The following is a 22,156-nucleotide window of genomic DNA, read 5'->3' as shown; positions in this document are numbered from 1 at the left end:
ATCCTGAGGCAGCTCTACTGAAAGGGGAGGTGAAGCTGCATAAGACACTCAGTTCAGGCAGCAGGAAGCTGTGAGCAGCACATGAATTTTATTCACCAGGCCCTAGTGCAGCGAGTGGATTGATCAGTCATATCTGTAACCAGGAAACCACCTTGCATAGAGAGGCTTTATTTCTAGCAAGGCTAAATTTTTTTCAGGCTGCATCATTGGTGATACTAGAAAAAGGGCATCTGCGATTATAAAGCCGAGGCAGTAATTACTACAGAAGACTTCTAAGAACCCCCTTTGATTCTGAGGTGAAATGCCTCCTCAAGAATAAATTTTACTATAGTAGGGCACTATTTTCGGCTGGGTTTTTTTTTGAAAATAAAATAAAAAGAATGCATATTTCAGGGATGCAGAGTAAACTAGAGGAAAACTTCCACCTGCACTGGGAAGAATAAAAGGACTAGAAATCCAGTTTTCAGGATTCCCTTCCTTCACTGACTGGAGATGATTTTCTGAGGAAAACCCCAACATCCATACTCAGCACAATACAGACTTTTCTGAGAACAGACATGGTACAAAATGTGATTTTAGTGTTTTTCCGCAGGCGCCTGAGCCAAAGACCTGCTGTTGAAGAGCTCGAAAGAAGGAATATACTTAAACGTGAGTACTTTTAACAAATTATAGCAGTTTGTAAGATTGTGTTGAAACTACCGAATACATTTCTTGGAGGCATTCCTCCGCTGTAGACAAGTTCACGCCCTCCCTTTGGGAATGGATTTGTAACCAGTGGGGTTTTCACTGGGATGTGTTCAGGTGTCTGATATGGTACAGGAGTAATAATTTGCACCTGTCTGAAGGCATGCAATTTAGTGCAGAAAAAAAGATTAATACAAATCTAGATTTTCAAATAATTCCTGCTGTTATGGCTGTTTGAAGAAGCATGGTCTTGGTTTAACTCAGTTGAGCAATTACCTGGATTATCATTTTAAATAGAGTCAGGACACACTGCCAATTAAAATCTATCACCACCAAAGTGAAGAGCACAAGCATTCTTGCAGAATAGTGACTTTCCTGGCAAGTAAATTACATCAGATCCATTCCTGACCTTTCTAATTTAAAAGGAAGCTGAATTAAAGAAAGGAAAAGGCAAGATGAGATATTGCAAAGGTATCAAACTCTTTGCCTGTTACTGTTGTCTGAGCTGCTGGAGACCTTTGCTGAATATCTTTAAAATAAAAACAGAGAGTAGAGTTCATGAAGTTTATAGTTAAGTCCTTCCTTAATGATGGGCGGGCCTCAACCTGGGAGGGGGGAAACAGATTTCAGGGTGTCATGACCACTTTCCCTTTCTTTAGATGGCTGGGGAATCCACAAAATGATGAGAACAGGGGGACCCTGAAAATTGTTTCTGTTGTCACTAGGGGGAATCTGGATGGAAAAGGCGGAGTTACACTGCTTTGAGAAAAAGTATCATACATTCTGCTATACTGATGGTGTATTTTAGCACCAAAAATGTATTTCTGACATTATATGAAAAATAGTCAACTACTTGTTCAAACAGGCTTGAACAACATAATAGAATATGTTTGCATTCCATAAAAGCAATGCTGTCTTGGCTTTTGTTTAAATCAGATCTAACCATTTTGAGGGTTGTATTTCACTAGTACACAACATTTCCTAAATAGTTTACCTATTTTAAGTATAATTTCACAAGGCTGGACCTGATGTTGTAATCTGAGATGCATTGTCTTGTTTAAATTAAAGAAAGAAGTCCCTGGGTATATGGAGGACATTCCTTTTCCAGACTGGTTTAGATTTAGGAAGAGTCTTCTTTACAAAGTCAAATTGTGTATCACAATTTTCCTCCTGAAGGTGAACACTAGAAATGTACAGGCAAATTACACTAACAAAGAGGGAAACAGCAGCATGACCACACAGATTACAATATCACCTCTATTTATGAGGTTTTGGATTGCAGGCTGCTTTTTATTTCTTATCAGTTTCTACAAGAGGGCCTGATACTGCTCTCATTGAAGTCAATAAGGATTTGGGGACAGGGTGAACTGAGGGGGCTGCTTAGTCATCTTTGGTTGGTTCAGTTATTCAAGTACATCAAACTATTTACTTTGTAAATAGTTTTTGTGACATATAAATTAATTATCTATTCAACACATATACATATTCATTTACACATATTCAAATTACAAGTAACACATATGACATATTCTTATGACCTGCAAACATATTAACCCACTTTCACCTCAACCCCAGCCATCAAAAAGAAAATAAATTAATCTAAAATTTCTATATCATAGAGGCCAGATTTCAAAAGAGTGGAACACTCTGCACCTCCCCATTGAAAACCTTCTCCCTTCGTTCTCTAGTCTAGTTCATTTGAAAATCTGGTCCTTCATGTTTATGTTACTTTCTGATGTACACTGGCTACATCCTTAATCTAGGTTAAACTGACCAGTTTTAATATAAAAAAATCATGTTACATTCACATAATGAGCTTAGAGAGGGAGCTAAAGCAGAAGAAGATAAAGCAGAATTAAAGATATGTCCTAAATGCCAGCTAAACAGACTGGGTTAGATTCAGTTCTCATAAATCTGGCGTAACTCTGTCAGCTCAGTAGTTATTCTGGGTTTGCACAGGATCAGAAGCTGTACATTTCTATTTAATTTACCTTTCTCATGACATAAAAATGTCAGCTACATTGCAAAGAACTCAGTCACCACTTAGCTGGGTCAGCAAGGACCTTAGAACATATGACAGAGAAGGGTAAATAGTTTGATTGCAGCTGTTGAAAAATCAGTGTTCAAGTTAGTGATAGAGAGATATTGACCCTGTTCCCAATGACTTGAACGACAGCATGATTGGATCTGATATTGCCAAGCCTTATTATGCTAGTACCCCCATTGAAATCAATGTGACTACATGAATTGTAAGAGTTTGCATGACTGGGTCCTAAAGCAGTGATATGCCTTTGATGTTCATAAATACCTACTGTTGATGTGAATAATGTTACCCCAAAGCGTGTTCTGAGGATTAATTAGTTCGTGTTTGTACAGTCCTTTCAAGATACAACACAACATAAATGCTGAAGTGCTATTATGGTATTATTTTTTTAAGTATTCATGAGATGAGGAGAGAGACATTTTATCTCCCTCATGGAGGCGACTCTGGGATAAGAGAGGTGCTTAAAAAAACCCCCAAAACTTTCTTATCTTATTGATTTTATAAATTCTTGCATCTTTAAATATAGAAAAGCACTGCTTATTCAACACAGAGCATGAATGCCACAGTAACTGTGTGTTCAGAGTTAAAAATCAGTCCCATGAGTTCAGACAGGTTTTCTATTGTATTCTGAGAGCCAGCCCCTGATATTCATATTCAAACTGGCAGCTTCCTTTCCATCCGATTGTACAATCCCTGCTTCATTAACAGTGGTGTGTAGTTTAGACTTTCCTGAATCACACGCATAGAGCAAGGGTGTGAGTTATACTACTGCATGTGACACTGTATAATCAGGTCTATTGCTCCATTGAGATGTATAGCGTTAAAGCCAGCCATTTACTAATGAATGGATCCAAGTGCAGTCAATGTGAGGTTTCTGTGAAAATCTCTCTAGTGCTTCTCTGTAATAATGTTTGCATTCTGTAATATTCCTGCTGACATTTCTTTCCATCAGATAGGTAAATTTTATCAAGATCTTGCATTTGCTTCTTGATAAATTGCTTTTCATACTTCCACAATTGTTAAGCATACCAAGTTTGGCTTTTCCTGAATCCTCACATGCATTATGGATATGGACCATGATGTGTGCTTAGCATTTCAAAACGACAAAAAGCAATCTTCTGACCGGATAGGCATATTCATGTTTCCATCTTAGAAAACCACTTACTGCCCCTGTAGAATACATCATGACTATATTTTGATAACATTTAGACTGATGTAGAACAGCCTTTTTTAAAACAGAAAATACAGCCATACAAATATGGTCAAAAAGGGGTTAATAAAATTGAATTAGGCATGTTAGTTACTTTCTGGAGGTATCTTGCCATTACACAGCATGTTCCACTTTTTCATCTGTTTCCCCCCACCCCCATCCACATCAAATGATTGCCACCTAAATCTTTGGTCATCTCACTGACATTTCTGAAACACTGCTATATCATCAATCTTAAACCTCATGTACTGTGCTTTAAAGTTATATGCACCATCACTATAGCATAACTGTATGATTTTAGGTTCTCTGATTTACATTTTCTGTTTACCTAGTTGCAGATATGTTTCTATAGTGCTTCTTTAAATAGATCCATGTGGCTGTATTTCAATGTAATCTAAAGAATACAGAAAGGGGAGAGGGGAAAAAAAGGCTCATTTCTAAAAGTATCCTTTTAAGACACTCATCTTTAATGCTAGCTTAACATTGACAGTATTTAATACGATATGGTTTTTTTCTTAACTGACAAACTATGATAACACTGTTATCTATAGCAATGGTTTTCAACTATGTCTAAGATTTCCCAAGGGGTCTGCTCCTCCATTCAATTATTTTTAGGGGGTTGCAATGAAAAAAGGTTGAAAACCACTGATCTATAGGCTCACTGAATTGTTAAACATCTTTTCCCTTGGTCTCTAGCATTGCTTAGGTCATGGACTTGAGTCTAAATTTAGTAACAGCACTAGAAATAGAAAATCCATTAAGTGGTATCCTAAGGCAAAGGATATATTTCACACAACCGTTACAGGATTTGAGTCTATATTTAGATGCAGTGTGTAGGAGTCATCACGGCTTGAATGCTAATAGTCACAACACACAAAAGCAAACTGGCTTCGGTTAGAACAGAATAGCACAAAAGAAAGCCAGTGTGTATAACGAGGCTCTAATACAATGGGCATCTCTTGAATAGTAAAGGAAATAGGAATGTGTGGAACTCAAGGCTGACTAGTTATGTGACCAACTAAATAGGAAGCCTGAGAGCATAAGCTCACAAGGTACATGCTTTCCCTGAAGCACGTATGGAAAAGTATTTCAGCATCTCAATGCAAGCGTGACAGGACTCTAACAAAGACGTGGCATAACAAACGATCATTCATAATTTGAAAGGTATTGCTTTTCCCTCTAAAGGTTTATCTAGCTGAAGAATTGGACTGGTTGCTTTCTATTTATTAAAGCTCAATGGAACTGGAGACTATGTCACAGGAAAAGCAGACACGGGCACAAGTGCTTCTGTGTCTTCATTGAAAGGTAGCTATAGATTCTGGCAGCACCACACGGCAGGTATAGTAAGGACTGAGCTAGCAATTCAGAGGACCATGCTTCTCCATGTTGTAACTTTATTGCCTACATATACTGAAAACAGCAGATCTTCCTACATGAGGAAATTAATCTCTTCTTTTATATTTTCTGCAGAAAGAAATGATCAAACAGAGCAGGAAGAAAGAAGGGAAATCAAGCAGAGGCTGACAAGAAAGGTAAAATCTTGAAATGTTTTCAGTTACATTTAAAAAGTTTAGTGTAAACTAATAACAAAGATCCCAGAGTAAAAACAGTATCTAAATGCTTTAAATCATTTTAAAAACAAACAGCCATGATGGTCACCATTAAAAAGCCAACATAGACACACAATTATATACGAGACAGCTGTATCTAATAACTAGAACAGAAAATAGCTACACTATCTCAGGTAATTATGGACAAATGGCACTCACTGCATTTGAGAGCCTGAAGGAAAATGTACACAAGAACCTAAAATCAGCTCATTTGAGATCATTTGCCTCATACTGCATATATTGCAAGGAAAGCAGTTCCTTTCCACTATCTGTAGACGTGAGAATCCCAGAGTAAGCTGACTCCTTGCTGAGAAGCAGTTGTGTTCCTGCCTGAAACTCCTCTTTGCTATGAAGACCTGTTCATTTGAAGGTCTATCAGATTCTAGGCCTGATTCTGTCATTGTTCTGCTTGCAGAAGTCCCCACTGGAGTCAATGCTAACACAGTGCAATATTGAAAGGCACATTGTGATGATAGGTTGCTAAGCCCTGGGTCTGTAGTCCTTACACTGGGCCCAGTCCTGAAGCTCTTATTCAGACAAAGTGACTGATGGGAATTCTGCAAGATTGAACCGTTACACTGTAATTTCATTGTGGTTACTTGAAATATATTGCAAGTTCAGCTTTATAAAACTCTGTGTTACTAGACGTTCCATTACAAATCCACTGTACAATAGCCCTCAGCTGCATTTACCCCATTATTACTGTTATAACAATACTACTCAGAAGGGCTTCAGTAGCTCCTTGAGATAATGGCACAAGAAGAGCGAAGTTTAGTTAATAGAAAATGCCTTTGTATAACAAAGAGTTCAAACAATGGGGACTGGTACTTGCAGAGAGCAAGGCTAGTTCCAGCAACCGTCACGGGCGGAAAGAAGGAACTGAGGAGCCATAGGGCCGGCAGTGCCTCATATACTGCGACATACACGCGGGGCTCCAGAGCTGGCCCTATGGAATCTGCTAAGGGGAAAGAAGTTCCGGGAACCGTGCATGGTGGTATGCACTCACCTATAGTGGAATGGACATGAGCAATCACTCAAAAACGAAGTTTCACTCACTGATTGTAGGCCAGATTCTGAACTCATTTACAGCACTGTGAATCTGGAACAATGGCATTCCCCAGGTCAATGAAATCAGAATCTGGCTCTATATCTGAATGTTCTTGTGCATTTAAGATGAATTAATCAATTTCAAATAATCTTTTCAGTTTAAATTTATGTTTATTTTACATACTTCAATATAAAACACACAAAATGAAGATGGGGAATAAAAATGCATGTGATTCCATTTTTGTGCTATTGAAGTTGTGTCTCAATTTTACTTGCTATTCATATTGACATACTTCCTTACAAAACTCATTGATACAGCTCAATCAGAGACCGACAGTCGATGAACTAAGAGACAGAAAAATTCTAATTCGATTCAGCGATTATGTAGAAGTGGCAAAAGCACAGGACTATGACAGACGAGCGGACAAACCATGGACAAGACTATCAGCAGCTGATAAGGTACAGACTACTTACAAATATAATTAAGATGACCACTGTCTTTTGGTAGCGGTATGTCAGTCATGTAAGCAGTGGTATTACTAAACAAATCTTGATATTCTAGGGAAATACATTTTGGAGTGAGTGTCTGCTCTTGGTGAATGTGAAACTCAGTGCTCCTGATGAGCCAGATTTTGCACTCTGAAGTTAATTGGGTTGCATAGATGTAACTAAGGGCAAAATTTATACCCATCTACCCCTTAATAGTTCATGGGAGTTACACACACAACGGAACAGGTTCTAAAGACAGTTGACTATGATGTACTATAGCTGATACAGATTAAAGTATGTTAAATCTTGCATTTTCAGCATACAGAATCCACACCAACCACGTGTTGTAAAACATACCTTCTAATAGTGTAAAGGCCTTTTAAAAAACCAGTTATTAGAAAAAGTATGGAGTGTAGTATATACTATTATAGGTCTTTGCCACCTGTTGTAGTATCTGAACAATCTAGGACCAAACTTTACCCCAAAGTTACTCAGTACAAAATCTTTGTTGCAAACATGTACACTCCGCTACTTTATTCTCTACTGATGAACTCCCACGGAAAGCACTTTGAGCCCACTTTTTCATTAGCCATGAGAGGGGCTGCTCCAGAGAACACACTACATTACCTGCCTACCATATATTTGATTTTTTGCCATGTTGTTGTAGCCATGTTGGTCCTAGGATATGAGAGAAAAGGTGTGTGACACAGTATCTTTTATTGGACCAACTTCTGTTGGTGAAGGTGACAAGCTTTTGAGCTTCACAATCACCTCACCTACCTTGTCTCTCATATATTTGATTCACGGTATTAAACGATCCTAGACCTCATACTTAAGTGGCTGGGTTAGTAAGGAAATGGCTCACTATGAATCACGCTAGAATGGTTGCTGAATAAGGAGTTTTAAAGTTTTGGCTCAAGATTGCAGGAGGCTGGGAGAACAACTGGGGACATGGAGATAATTATTGGATACAATGGCAAAGATAGGACTGGACTGCTCACTGCTTGATCCTGGGCTCTGGAAATCAGACATGTCTTTCTTATTCCCACCTGTGCTGAAGTGTTTTCCAACAAGAAGGCAGAATATATGTGAATAGTGTAATAAATGGTATTAGAGAACTCTGATATATAGGATTTATTTTAATTTGCCATCTTTGTCTTAGTTGTCTTCCCGAGTTCATTTAAAGGTGCTTATAGGGAGTATTATAGTGCAAGGAATTATGTGCTAATCAATGCTGTAAAGCAGAAGTTTTATTGGTAGTTTGGGATAATCTTCATCCAGGTCTAGGAGTTTGATAGTTCTATAGATTTGGGGATGAAGAGAACCCATATCATCATACTCACCAGGCACAGGTAGCATTTTAGAAGTGGGAACATAGCCTGAGGCTGTGGTGTTTTGCTGTACTTTTTCTAGAGACACTCATCAAAATATGACATAGTTGCTTTATAACAGAATTCCCACTCATTGGGTTACATCCTCAGCACCCACAATTATTCTATAAGGTACTGTCTGAAATTGGAGCTGAGTCTCATAAGGATTTAAGCCAGATTCTACCCTTACAAATGTACTGCCGCCCATTGAACCCAAGAGTGGATTTTGTGCTGATCATTAGGCCAAACTGAATCATGGGTGTAAATTGTGCATCTCCATAGAAGTCAGTAATGTTGCACTCACTCATACTAGTTCTTGATCTAGTGTGAAACTCAGTCATTGTCTGACCCTTTCAAGTTAATTTTAAAGTAAGCATACAAATACATTTTTACCTGTCTCATTCACTTAATAAACATGCATTCACATCTCAGTGCCTTCCATGGCAAAAAGTTCCAGAGGGGTAGCCGTGTTAATCTGTATACAATAACAATAACAATGAGAGTCGTGTAGCACTTTAAAGACTAACAAATTTCTGCAGGCATAAGCTTTCGTGAGATGCAACCCACTTCATCAGATGCATTTTATCTTAAGCTTATGCCTGCAGAAATTTGTTAGTCTTTAAAGTGCTACAGGACTCTCGTTGTATTTACATCTCAGGAGATGAAAAAAAATCTATTTATTTCTTGGAGAAAATTGTTACTTTCCCCCACATTTTTATTTCTTCCAATAAACTACATCTCTGATTTGACATGTGCCTGTGTATTAAAGCTTCAGAATTTTAGGTATCTAAATTACAGAGTAGTAGTATGTACAAATACATTCTAATATGATCCAGGCCATTAAGAGTAGTCATTTGGAAAAAGGCAACAAATCATTTTACAGCTGTGGATTTTATGGTGTAAACCATGTAAATGACAGTAACATATGGTCGAGTGTGTGCATATTGTGACAATGCAATCTGATTTTTATTTAGAAATGGGCCAATACTGTAATTCTCCACATTTCAACTGTCCAGTTGCTGTCTGAGTAACCTCTGCTTCTGCTCACTAACTTAACCAGAGTCTCATTAAATGTTGGGGAGGGAGCATTATGATTTTATGTTCCTTTCAGGACTGTTTCTGTAGAGGAGTCTCAGGGTCAGCTAGTCAGTGATGATTGATGATGTGGAATAATCTTTTGCAATAATGGTTTTGATTATAGTATTTATGTCAACATCTTTAAAAGACAGGGACTAGTTAGCATGGAGAGAACCTATATATTGGCTCTCCCCCCTGGCCACATGTCCTGTGTTTGTAGCCTACCACACACACTACCTGGAATTGGCTGTTTTGCTTATTTTTAAGGGCTCTTATTTGCTATTTTTAAAAAATTATTTACAACTGCAAAATTATTTGTTAATCTTGGTTCCATTTTAAATTCCTAGGCAGCAATTCGTAAAGAACTAAATGAATACAAAAGTAATGAAATGGAGGTACATGCATCAAGCAAGCATTTGACAAGGTTGGTCATCCAGATATTTGTTCATTTTCCATTACCTACAATATCAATTCTTTTAAGCCCTGAATCCGCAGAATATTTTGTTTCTGCATGGCTCTAAAATCTGCAATGAAAGCTTTACCTTGGGGGGAAACAATAGAAGTACTTCTGCTTCATCTCAGAGTACATTCTCTGTTAGATTATCATCTGTTGAGAAGCAATTCTTCTCCCCGCCCCCCAAATGCATTGTTTGTATCCGTGATTTAAAAGGCCACGACTAAAGGAAGAACACAGGATGTACCGTACAGAGAACATGACATGTGATTTAAGGCAGATGAATAGGCATAACCCAAAGTACTTTAATTTATAGTCTCATTATCATTCAGTCATAACACCAATGCTGAACAATAATAAGACAAAGTGTTTGTACTATAGTACAAAATAAAAGACATGTAACTGATTATGAATAATACACAAAGGATTCACTCTGCTGGATTTTAAAAGCAAAAACTCTGCTTATGGAGTTTTTCACTCATTCCGTATCATTCACTCACTCATCGTCCTGCAAGTTTTTTCAATAGAAAGTAGATTTTTTAGTGGTCTATGTAAAATGTTTAGTGAGTCTCAGCCCAGTTACTAGTGGAAGGGAGTCAGCATCATAAAACACACTATCACAATTAACCTGAATTGGCAACCTTGGGCAACTCAGCAGAGATGCCAAGGATCATATAATATGGGCAGAGACTCCAAATACTGTGTCACTCCTAGAGAGGGCAGGAGCAGAATGGTGGGGCAGCGTAAGGATGTTTGCACTGCCACTGCCTGTGAACACATATATTCTGCTTACACAGAAGATCTCACTCATTAGCATGGTTAATTTAGCACCATTCACAAGTACTATATTCACATGACAATTTAAGTGCATGTACAGATCTATATCAATTAGAAAGTAAAAATGAAAAGACAAGGAAGTTCCTGGCATGTGCTATTGAAATCTAATCCACACCATCTGGTTAAAAATGGAGCGCATTTACAGGTGAGGAAAGTGGGAAGAGAGGCAGAGCTCCAGTAGGCAAGAAGGAAGAGGCAGAACATTACCTGCAAAGAAGGTATTAGCGGAAAGTCGCTTTAATAAATAGCAACAATAATGGCCAAATTTTGCCCTTTGATTTCTATTAGCATCTCATTGGCACTTAAACGGGACACATCTGAGGAACGAAACTGACCCAGTTTTATATAACTTGTGACATTACAGAACCTGAGCTTCAGCCACGTGGTTTGTCACTGGCTTCTGGCAAAATGATATCTACAATAACGGGAAGGCTATCAATTATGTCGGACAGTGAAGGATACTTTATTTAATTGAAGCTACCTGGGGAGTTTATCTAGGCAGATTAAAATGACACATTTTGAAACATGGCCAGGATACCAGGGTTAAATACGCCGAACTACTTTCAGTAGTGTTTAGGACTTTATTTATTACATCTCATCCAAAAAGAGAACTGTCCAGTGCCTTAGGGTATTTGTTCAGCACAGACTCAGAGGAAAGAGTGCCACCTACTAAATCAACAGTACCTCTATTGGCAGTACCTGGTTGTTTGGTTGTTTTTTTGAGGTGCCCATCAAAATATCAACTCAACGTTGTTTATTTTGTTTTATTTTGCAACAAACAAAATTATGGCCCATATTTTTAAAAAGTCCGTGCACAACTGTGTCTGCATGCTCAAGTAATTGCACATGCAAATGACTTTTCAGATAGCTAACTGATAATATGTACACGCTGTTACTGTGTCTGGCCCTGCAATCATGGGAGATGCACACACAACTGTGCATGTATTTTCACACACACACTTTTCTGAAAATTTAGGCCTACATTCTTAAGTCTTCTTCAATATTGTTTTAGTGCAATGAATTATAATTGGCTATCAAGACAGGGATCAGCAGCACCACTATGCTAGCTTGTTCACATTTTGAGGAAGCATATGCCATTATTGTATGAAAACATCACGGCTGAAACTATAAATTGCTGGTTACATCATTGAAACCCAAATGCCACTTCAGTTTTAAAACCATAATAATGTACTACAAATATGCTGGAATGAGTTAGATGTTTTGCTCCTAGTGTCATGTCAAAATTACATCCTGCCTATCTATTATTACTATTTAAATAATGGTAGCAGCCAAACTGTGGCAGGCTTTTTGCAAATACACTTGAAGACACAGGTTCACTGCCTCTAAGGTATTTATGTGGCTAACTCCTATTTAAATCAATCTGAGTTAGATGCCTAAATATCTTTGAAGATTTGCACTGCAGTCATTGTTTTGGAGCGTACATTCCTAAAAAGGCAGACAGCGAAAGTATGAGGAAAAGGGAAGCAATTAACATACAAGCAAAGTGATAAGGGTGATGACAGGCACATCTTATTAGTTCAATGTTTTGTTTGCTTTTCAAAGTTAAACTCCTGAAGTATCCCTTTCTCCACAACTCAGCCCTCTAAGCTTTCCCTCACACCAATTCCCAACTTGCATCCTCCTTATTGCAGATAAGTGATGGGGAGATTTGGAAGCAGTAGTCAATGAGGAACAAAAAGAACATAACAGAACTCAAAGAAGAGAGAATTTTTTGTAGAGAAAGCCTACATGCAGAGAGGACTTTCTCCAGAGGCACTCAGTGGCAGACTAAAACCAACGGGATAAAATGCTATGAACCTTTGAATGTTTTTAGTCATATTGGCCTTATCTGTAGAACATGTTGGGTATCTCATGAAAAAAAATGCTCTAGAAATGTGATTCAATAGTAATTAAACAGAATGGACACATTTTTAAATAGTATTATTTCTTATTGCAATAATAAATTTAATTTTAAAAAATGCTGTTATAAAGTTGATTTTTAAAACGTCTTTTTTTTTTTTTAACCTTCTAGATTTCACAGGCCATAGAGATTTTCTTCTGAGAAGAATTTGTCTTTACATTTGATACTGCTGCTGAACACGCATCAGGGAATGTACAAAGGTCTTTCCCTGAAGTTCAGTCCACGATAACCTGATGTTTATGTGAGAGGAGGACTGTGCAGGTGAAATCTCTGCAGCACATACACACAGGAGCGAACAGAGGATTCGCTCTTTGATGCCTGAAGAGCACTGGCCTGTGGGGTGGGAGGATCAGTTGAAAACGAATGAAGTAAAGCTACTGGAAGGAACCTACTGCTCTCCTTTAACACTTGTTTTAAACTATTTTGCCGCATATCTTGGAAAAGGAGATGGTGTGCATGTACAGGCTTTACCATTCCAGGGCCTCTGACATAATGGACATGACACACTGTCATTCAGTATTATGTTGACAAGACATTTTGAACTAATCACGATTAGTTTGTAAAACACTTACGTTCATATTATAAAAATGATTTAATGTATTATAATTTCATTCTTTTTTATATAATGTCTAACAAACACAGCTGCAACATTTTTGATTCCTGTTAATTTTGTTCTTTAATTAAATGACTACTTATTGCAGGAAATGTGCACACTTCTTTTAAATGTATTTTTTTCTGGGTGGGATAGAAGGGGAGGTGATTTGTAACTATTATGGGCCAGATCGTCTGCACCACAAAAGTCCACACACAGTCAGGGAAACCTTGAACAGTGGACTTTAGACAATGGGCTTCCCACCTTGTGGAGGAAAGATACTGGACCAGATTCTTATAACAGGTGTAACTTTACAACAATTGAGGATGTGCCCTTTGTAAGAAATGTAGTCCACTGTCACTACAGTAAAAAATTACTAGCTTTGACTAATTTAAACATGTCACAGATGAACTGTCAAATACACTTTGACGATCAAGCTATTGATAGTTGTATTCTTTTTCTAGTATAATGTATGTGAGATTTGATAACTTCCTGCTAAAGAGGGTGAAAAAAGAAACTTTTACTAATAAATAATTATTAAAAACAAACCTAACAGAAAATATTGTGAAAAACTGTAAGTAAGACAGTCCATAAGGCTTAACAAAATCCAGAAGCAATGAGGAGATATGCCAAAGGAAGGAATACAGGATTTGGCTGAAGATCATACATATGTAAGAGATAATGCTAACAGTAGGTAATGATAAAAATGTGAGTGATGATTGCAGAAGATATTCTGTTTCTTTTGTGACTGTAATAGAAGTGGCACATACACATAGAAGGCAAAATTTTCTCCATAGATGTTTCAAGTTCTGCCCTTTGTAAAAGTTTTAAAAGAGTAAAAAATTTATGATAGGCCATGTTAACCTCAATCCAACAGAAAGGACTCCAATGAAGGCATGAAAAAATAAGCAAACAGATAAAAGGTAAAAGGAATTATGGTACAGACTCCTAGTAAATGACTGTAGTATGGTGAGTAGAATTAATGCAACTAATGGATAGACTAATTGCTGTGATCAGCACTGATCAGTCTCTCATTTAAACAAAATGATATATTGTACTCTCTCCACAATAATAAGATTTATGAATATACAGAACATACTGACAATATGCATAGTGGAAGCCATTGCTAGAAACCATTTGTGGATCTTTGCAGAACATCTGTCCAAGGCATTACTAAGCACCTGCTGAACAGTTCAGCTTAACGTCTAGCTAGATTTAATTTTCTATAACCTTATACATTTTGGTTACACAGATTTAAGTCTAAGTGCTTGAGCCACCAACATGATTTAATTCAATGTTTTTGTCTCTTTGATTACTGCATTTTAGAACTTGGTAGCCTCATTATGGAAATCTGTATCATCATGCTAACTGGTATTTTAACATTTTTATTAGAAATATTCATGAACAACCTAACCACAAGTTCTGATCTTTGAAGTTTATAATATAATAAATGAAAATTCAGGAATAATACAGGGAAAGACTGAAAACATCAACTAAAGAAACATCTCTCAGTAAGAAACCTCTTTTTAATTTGAGAGGGAAAATAGACGAGCCTTGCAGTATAAACAAGCATCATAGGTTGTATACTTTTATTACTATTGTTTGTATTATCATAATGCCTTGAAGCGTAGTCATGGACCAGGACGTCATTATGCTAGCTGTGTACAAACAGAGCAAAAAGACAATCCCTGCCCCAAAGTGCTTGCAATCTAGGTACCAGGTTTGAGTAAAACATTTTAGTTTAGCAGTGATTCATCTTCCCACTAAGCCCTCATTAATAAATAGTACCCTGATGAGAAAATGGTTCTCAAAAAAATAATATTATAAGCACAAAAGGAATTTTAAAAACTGCCCTTACTAATCTAACTACTTGTGTATTATTTTTACAACAGATGCAAAGCAAGAAAAACATTTGTATCTCATACGTTCTTCAAAACCTTGCAAATTCATCAAAGAAAATATTTATTAGTTTCATGTATTCTTGCATGATTCAGTTACACTGGTAAGAAATCTTTGACTAATATCAGGAGGTCCACCTAGTGGAAGTGACAAGAATTTATCAGCTGAGTTATCATTTAATCAGAACTTCTGTAACCAATGGTGATATCAATCAAAATTCGTTAAGCTACACTGAAAATCATGAACTAAGTTTCAAGATCAATTAAGTAACCTGAAAAGAATTTTCAAAAAAATTGGCTTCTTTTTTTTCTTCTTTATTGTATTTAAAGAACTGTTGAAAGGACGAATCAAAAAAGCTAAGAAAGTGAAAGCTGAATATCTAAGAGGGAAAGGAGTTTTTAACTGGACTGTTTAAATCTATTTTTAATTAATTCCTAGTTAACTTTAATAACTAATATTTTGGATAAAATAATCCTGTGTGAAATACTTGATGTACTCATTCCTTGATTTAATTCTTCAGTTAACAGTGAACTTCTCTGAGACATCCCAGAATTCCTCCAGCTAAAAGGGAGAGCATATTTGCATTCCTGATATATTTATGTAAAAACACAAGCAACCCCGTCCCTAAATTTTTTGCTCTCTTTATATACATACTAACGACGCAAATACCAGCACAAGCCCATTAAAAAAAAATCTATTAGTCACCTTTAAATAAATATTTTAGTCCCTCACAAGGATGTATCAGAGAGAACAAACATCCTAAAAAACATAAAACCTGTGCATGTGGTGAGAGAGGCAGAATGATTAGGGACAACTAAGGGGATAAAAGAACTTCTCACTTCTAGGTCACTGGTGAAAATCCAGGCCTGTGGTTTTCCATGACTAACAGTTAGAGTCTGACACTGTTTGGTGGCCCATGTGATGTAGAGACTGAGTGGCTTCAGTCCAGTTCCTTTTAAAGAGATATCCATGTTACTCCCTCTACCACAGTCTAGAACCCTTTCTGACAGACTCAGCAAAACAGCCCAGTGCTAAATAGGCATGAGAACTGAAGTGCCTTGGCCCTGCAGGTCAGGATTGAAGTATATCGTGTTTGTTGGGGTGAGGAACAGAGTGATGTGGGGAAACTTACATTGCCAATGCCCATAATATACATGTTCTGTGGACAAATAAAACATTTAAAAAAAAACCCAAACTCTTGAATAGGTATTTCTAGTCATGGCTGACTGGGAGGCCAAACCACACTCTGAGTATCATGAAAACCAAGATGTATTTTAACACAGTCTAGGTTACTGAGTTCTTCATAACAATCATGTGATTAAATGATTTTGAAAGAGACACGAAGTCAGAAATACATGCACACTGAAATTGTATGAGTACGACTTTACTCTATATACAGGCACATATTTGTGCCACTGCAGAGGGCGCTAGAGCCAGCCCTACAGATACCACTGAGGGGAAAATCTCTGGCACTGGTGAACGTAGCGCACACACACCAAGTATGGAATGGACATGAGCAAGTACTTGAAGAAGGTGAGTTTCAACAGGCAACTTCTATTATTAAGTGGCAAAACTGGTTTTACATGTGCACCGGTTTGTTTAGATTCTGTGATAATGGCACAAATTTGTAAATAAGAAAAAACAAAAAAGTATATTTTTTCTGAAATTTTAATACACATTTGCAATATGGTTAAAATGTATATATATTTTTAAAAAACATTTTTATAAATTCCAACTGAAAGCTAATATCATAAGTAAATAGAATACAACTTTCAAAAACACTATTTGATCTCCTTTTAACATGCTAAAGAATGTATGGTCAAATTCTATGTCTGGGTGTGTACAATACAGCTCCTTTTAATTGCTATAAGAGTCCTACATACACATACAAATCCAAAACATGACCCTTACTTTAGTTTTAATTGCAAATTACTCCTTTTTTCTATACGTCAATTAAATAAACCTTTTATAATGATCTCTTGTTAATAAATATTCCTAATCTATTATGTGGAGATCCTTTTAAAATAGCACTTCTTTAAAAAGCTTTCAGTAAATATGCAATTGTCAAAACTTCCCATTACTGAAATGTAATTTTAATATAAACACACATTTTTAAAACACATGAATTTATTATATTAGAATTTTCTCCCTTCTGACAGAAAGAGTGACTGCAATCCTCTGCGAACATTAAACAGTTCCTCTTCTTGCTGTGGTAGAACAGTATTACATTTATTATACTTTTTTAAAGTTTGTTTTAAAGTGTATCACAGACATATCTTGCAACTTTAGAATGTTTGTTTTTCTTCTGATGCTAATATTAACTCTATTAAAACTCAAATGAAGCACTACATAAGAATAAAACTAAAAGAATAAATACATTAGTTTTAATGTTTTAAAAATGAAACATTGTTTCATTGATACTATGTCATCAGTATTTCCCATTTACTTTAAATGACAGTGTACTAGAAATTGCATCTTGAAAGGAACTTTTTTAAAAGTGAATGTGCAGATAATTATGTTCTTTTAGGAAAGCATAAACAAACAAACTGTGACAAATTAACATTACCATTTCTTTAAGAAGCTTCTCTTGAAGTCCATTCATGTCTTCTTTCATTAGATGCATCTATAAAAATTGATACATGTCATCTACATACTCATTTTCTTTTCACAATTGACAATATATTTTAATGAAGACAATTATGCCCCCAAATAAAATTTAAGATCAGATCAAGCATTAGTATGCCTTGCCATTGGGCAAAATAAGGCTGTCCAGGAAATTGGTGAGAAACAGTAATCTTTTTAGGGCAGAAGCAACTATGTACTATGGCATCTACTCCAAATACTGACATTAGCATCAGCTTGGATGCCGTAAGTATGTGAATAAAGAATGGCTAGTTACTTGTAATTGTTGTTCTTTGAGATGTGTTGATCATGTCCATTCCCAAAGTAGGTGTGTGCATGTGCCACATGCACTGGTGCTGGACAACTGGTTGACCTGCAGATGTCCTGGATGGGCATATGAGCTTGGAAGGCCACAGACGAGGCTTGCACTCTCGTTGAATGGGCCGTCAAGAACCTCAGAGATGTGATGCTGGCCTGCTCATAACAGGTTTGGATGAAGGCCATAATCCATTTCAAGATACACTATGAAGAAATTGGCAGTCCCTTCATCCGGTCTGCGACAGCTATGAAGAGTCGCATCGAATTATGAAAGGGTTTGGTCCTGTCTATGTAAAACGCCAGAGCACGTCCCACATCAAGAGTGTGCAGGCGTCCTTCTTCACTGGAGCTGTGAGGTTTAGGACAAAAGGCAGGTAAGAAATATATCCCAGTTGAGGTGAAAGTTCGAAACTACCTTCGGCAAAAAGGCCGGGTGCAGGCATAGTTGAACCGTGTCCTCATAGAGCATTTTGTAGGGTGGCTCTGATGTCAATGTCCTGATCTCTGAAACTCGTCTGGCGGACATAATAGCCACCAGGAAGGTGACCTTTCAGGACAAATACATAAGGGAGCACAAGGCGATAGGTTCGAAGGAAGGACCGGTGAGTCTAGAAAGGACAAAGTTCAGGTCCCACTGGGGAGAAGGCTCCCTTATTGACAGGACCAACCTTTCCAATCCCTTAAGGAACCTGGCCATCATTTTGTGCGACTGTTCTACCTTCCACTAAAGGGTGGAAAGCAGATATGGCCACTACATGGACCTTAACGGATGAGAAGGCTAATCCCGCCCCTGCTTTACATGGAGCAGGTATTCTAAAAATGTTGAGATCGACACCACCTTCAGGGACACACGTTTGGTCCCCAGCAGGTGAAGTGCTTCCACTTAGCCCTATAGGCTGATCTGGTCAAAGGCTTACTGCTTTCTAGAAGTACCTGGTGGACTTGGGCTGAGCAGGCCTGCTCCTCCTGACTCGGCCATGCAGCATCCATGCCGTCAGATGCAGGGAGCTCAGCTCTGTGTGGAGCAGGCGACATTGATCCTGAGACAGGAGATCCGGCCGTGGTGGCAGGGTCCAACGCCTGGGTCCCACCAACTCCAGAAGCATCCCGAACCAATGTTGCCAGGGCCACACTGGAGCTATAAGGATGACCCATGCTCTGTCCCTCTTCACCTTGAGGAGAACTTTGTGGATCAGAGGTATTGGCGGGAAGGTGTACAAGACGTCCCCCACCCAGGAGAGAAGAAAGGCATCTGTGATAGAGCCCACACTGAGAGCTTGATGGGAGCAAAAGCGAGGGCACTTCTTGGTGGCAAGAGGTCCACTTGGGAAGAGCCCCACCTTCAGAAGATGCAAGACGCTACCTCTGGATGGAGGGACCACTTGTAGCGAGAGCAGAAGGACCTGCTGAGTCAGTCCGCCAAAGAGTTGTTGACCCCTGGGAGATGTATCATGATTGGGTGGATGTTATGAGCGACACAAAAATCCCAGAAACTCATGACCTCCTTGCACAGGGCCGGGGATCAGGCCTCCCCTTGTATGTTGATATAACACATGGAGGCTGTATTGTCCGTGACTATGTGCACCACCTTGTTGGCAAGATGTGGTAGGAACACCGTACAAGCTAGAAGAATTGCCCCGAGCTCCCTGATATTGATATGTAGTTGATATATAGTTGCAGTAGTCTTGTATTGACTGCTGGACCTCTGACAGGAGACCTGAGGACTGCAGCCACCATGCTCATCTCATCGACGCCGCTGAGGCCACTGACCTAGCTGCCGAGTCCGCCGCATCGAAAGCTACCTGCAGAGATGCCCTGGCTACCGCTCTCCCCTCTTCCACGACAGCCTCGAACTCCTGTTTGGAGGATGGAGTCAAAGAATCCGCAAATTTGTCTCCCGACTGCCAGATATTGAAGTGATATCTTCCCAGCAGCGCCTGTTGATTTGCCACCCGTAGCTGTAAGCTAGCCGTGGAATAAATTTTTCGACCAAAGAGATCCAGTCTTTTCACCTCTTTGTTCTTAGGGGTCAAGCTCATCTTCCCCTGCTTGTCCCTCTCGTTAATGGTAGTGACCACCAGGGAACCCGGCATGGGGTGGGTATAGAGGTATACGAACCCCTTTGTCGGAACATAGTATTTTTTCTCTGCCCTTTTTGACATGGGGGGCAGGGAGACCAGGGTTTGCCTTAATGCTTTAGCTAGTTTAACCACCCCTTCATGGACCGGTAGGGCCACTGTACTGGTAGCTGCTGAGGCCAGTATCCCAAAGAGCGTGTCCGCTGGCTCATTCAACTCCTCTGTCTTAAAGCCCAGCTTACAGGTAACTCTTTTCAGCTAGTCCTGGTGAGCCCTGAAATCGTCCAATGATACCACTGATGAATGGCCCACAACTGCCTCATCCAGCGACGACGAGGAGGCGGCCGGTAGCTGAGGTGGGGGAGGTGCCTCTACTCTGGGAAGGGTAGATTCCCCCGGGGTCGAGGCACGTGAGCCCTCACTGTCGGACTCAGAGTCCAAATGTGGCACCAAACCTTGACGGATGGAGGGCTGCGGCGTCAAAGTTCCTCTCCCAGAACTGGGTTGCGGAACCCGAGTGAAACCCCCACCAGCAGGGCCACGGTCTGGGCCACTGACCTTGTGGCCATGCTCCCATTGGTGGTGCTGTAGGGAAGCTGAGCATTGGTGCCATGGTCTGCCTGACATGAGTAACTTCCTCACTGTCTGAGGATGTGCAGCTACCCAGTGGCCACGGTGGCTCCGAGTCCAAATATCGCACGGTGCCATGTGGGGTGCACTGCTCTGGCACAGGAGAGTGGTGAGGGGAGTCCAAGCAGTGGGCGTGCCTGGACCTGCTTTTGTCCTTTGGCTTCCTGTATGGACTAGGCAAGCAGGGCTGCAGAGACCTGCCACAAGGTTGGCAATCTGCATCGCTCTGGTGGTCCATGGTAGTGTTCTGCCCAGTGCCAGCCCTCAGGAGACCAACAGCGGGAGCCTGGACTAACATTGTCCTGACCTGGAAAGCGTGGTCTCGATTCCAGGGACCGCCTGCGCAATAGTGAATGGTGCCTTGAAGGGGACTGTTGGGCAGATCTGTGCCTCGATACGTCGCCCATTGGTGCCAGTACCAAATCTCAGAGAGGCCTACTATCCCTCAGCGTTGGTGGCATGGGCAATGCCAGGAGGTCTTTCATAGCCTAGAAAGCCTCCGCGGTTCACGGCACCACCAAGCAGTGAGGGCCTCTACTGCTACCGGGAGTCAGTGGAGGGCCTGGTGATGGGGTCAATGCTCGCTGCGGCCAGGGACCCCTGAGGCAGGGAGGACTGGCGGCCCGATCTGGGTCTCACCTGGTCCCCTTTCACTTTTTCCACAGGGGAGCGTCCCCGCTCTGTGCAAGTCGTCTTCTGCCTCTTCTTCGGTACAAGAGATGGCGATCGGTGCCACGATGAGGCAGAGGGCACCGGCAGAACCGAGGCCGTCATGCTCGGTGCTGAGTCAGATCTACTAGGCTTCAACACTGGTCTAAGTGCCAACTCCATCAGGATGGAGTCTTTCTTAGTCTTAGGGCAAAAACTTTTACAGATTTTGCACCTGTCACTGACGTGCACTTCTCCCAGACACTTTGATGTGGGTCACTCCTCAGCAGAGGCTTCTTACATGAAGTCCACGGTTTAAACCCTGAGGAACAGGGCATGCCCCAACCCTAGGCTTCTAACAACTAACAACTGGAACCAACTAAACTAAATATTAACTATTAACTAACAACTAGAACAATGAAAAAACCACTAGGTTTAGTGAGGGAACTTGCAAAGGTAAGATATGTTCCAGCACCGTCACTGGTGAGAAGAAGGAACTGAGAAGGAGGGGGAGCCGACAGCGTCTATATGCAGGTGCATATGCGCGCCGCTGCAGGGGGCACTAGAGTCGCTCCTATGGGTTCTACTGAGGGAAAAAATTGTCCGGCACCGGTGCATGTGGCGCA

At 39.7% G+C, this 22,156-nt stretch overlaps 2 protein-coding genes across 15 annotated transcripts in view; one reads left to right on the top strand and one right to left on the bottom strand.

Annotated features, from left to right (window-relative positions):
- Nucleotides 1-14,038, top strand: part of PHACTR3 (phosphatase and actin regulator 3) — a 156,878-nt gene extending 142,840 nt beyond the window's left edge. For 4 of the 8 annotated variants that reach the window (XM_067554150.1, XM_067554151.1, XM_067554152.1 and 1 more), the window contains 5 exons: nt 593-648; nt 5,409-5,470; nt 6,914-7,054; nt 9,879-9,955; nt 12,855-14,035. In XM_067554150.1, the coding sequence (XP_067410251.1) occupies nt 593-648; nt 5,409-5,470; nt 6,914-7,054; nt 9,879-9,955; nt 12,855-12,870 (352 nt within the window). In that variant the 3' untranslated portion in view covers nt 12,871-14,035. Of the gene's footprint in view, nt 1-592; nt 649-5,408; nt 5,471-6,913; nt 7,055-9,878; nt 9,956-12,854 lie in introns of all 8 variants that reach the window. The other 4 variants (XM_067554149.1, XM_067554155.1, XM_067554154.1 and 1 more) reach the window with 3 other exon arrangements.
- A 2,850-nt stretch (nt 14,039-16,888) lies between these two features.
- SYCP2 (synaptonemal complex protein 2) overlaps nt 16,889-22,156 on the bottom strand; it is a 67,442-nt gene continuing 62,174 nt past the window's right edge. For 6 of the 7 annotated variants that reach the window (XM_067554146.1, XM_067554139.1, XM_067554142.1 and 3 more), the window contains 2 exons: nt 17,801-17,857; nt 16,889-17,441 (listed from right to left, as the gene is read on the bottom strand). In XM_067554146.1, the coding sequence (XP_067410247.1) occupies nt 17,370-17,441; nt 17,801-17,857 (129 nt within the window). In that variant the 3' untranslated portion in view covers nt 16,889-17,369. Of the gene's footprint in view, nt 17,442-17,800; nt 17,858-22,156 lie in introns of those variants that run through there. The other variant, XR_010920980.1, reaches the window with a different exon arrangement.

This window comes from Emydura macquarii, unplaced genomic scaffold, assembly GCF_026122565.2.
Source record: "Emydura macquarii macquarii isolate MOO-44397 ecotype Brisbane River unplaced genomic scaffold, CSIRO-AGI_Emac_v2 contig_1483, whole genome shotgun sequence".
Lineage (NCBI taxonomy): Eukaryota > Metazoa > Chordata > Testudines > Chelidae > Emydura > Emydura macquarii.
Note: the sequence above shows the minus strand (reverse complement) of the source record. Positions and strands in the feature narration are given on the sequence as shown.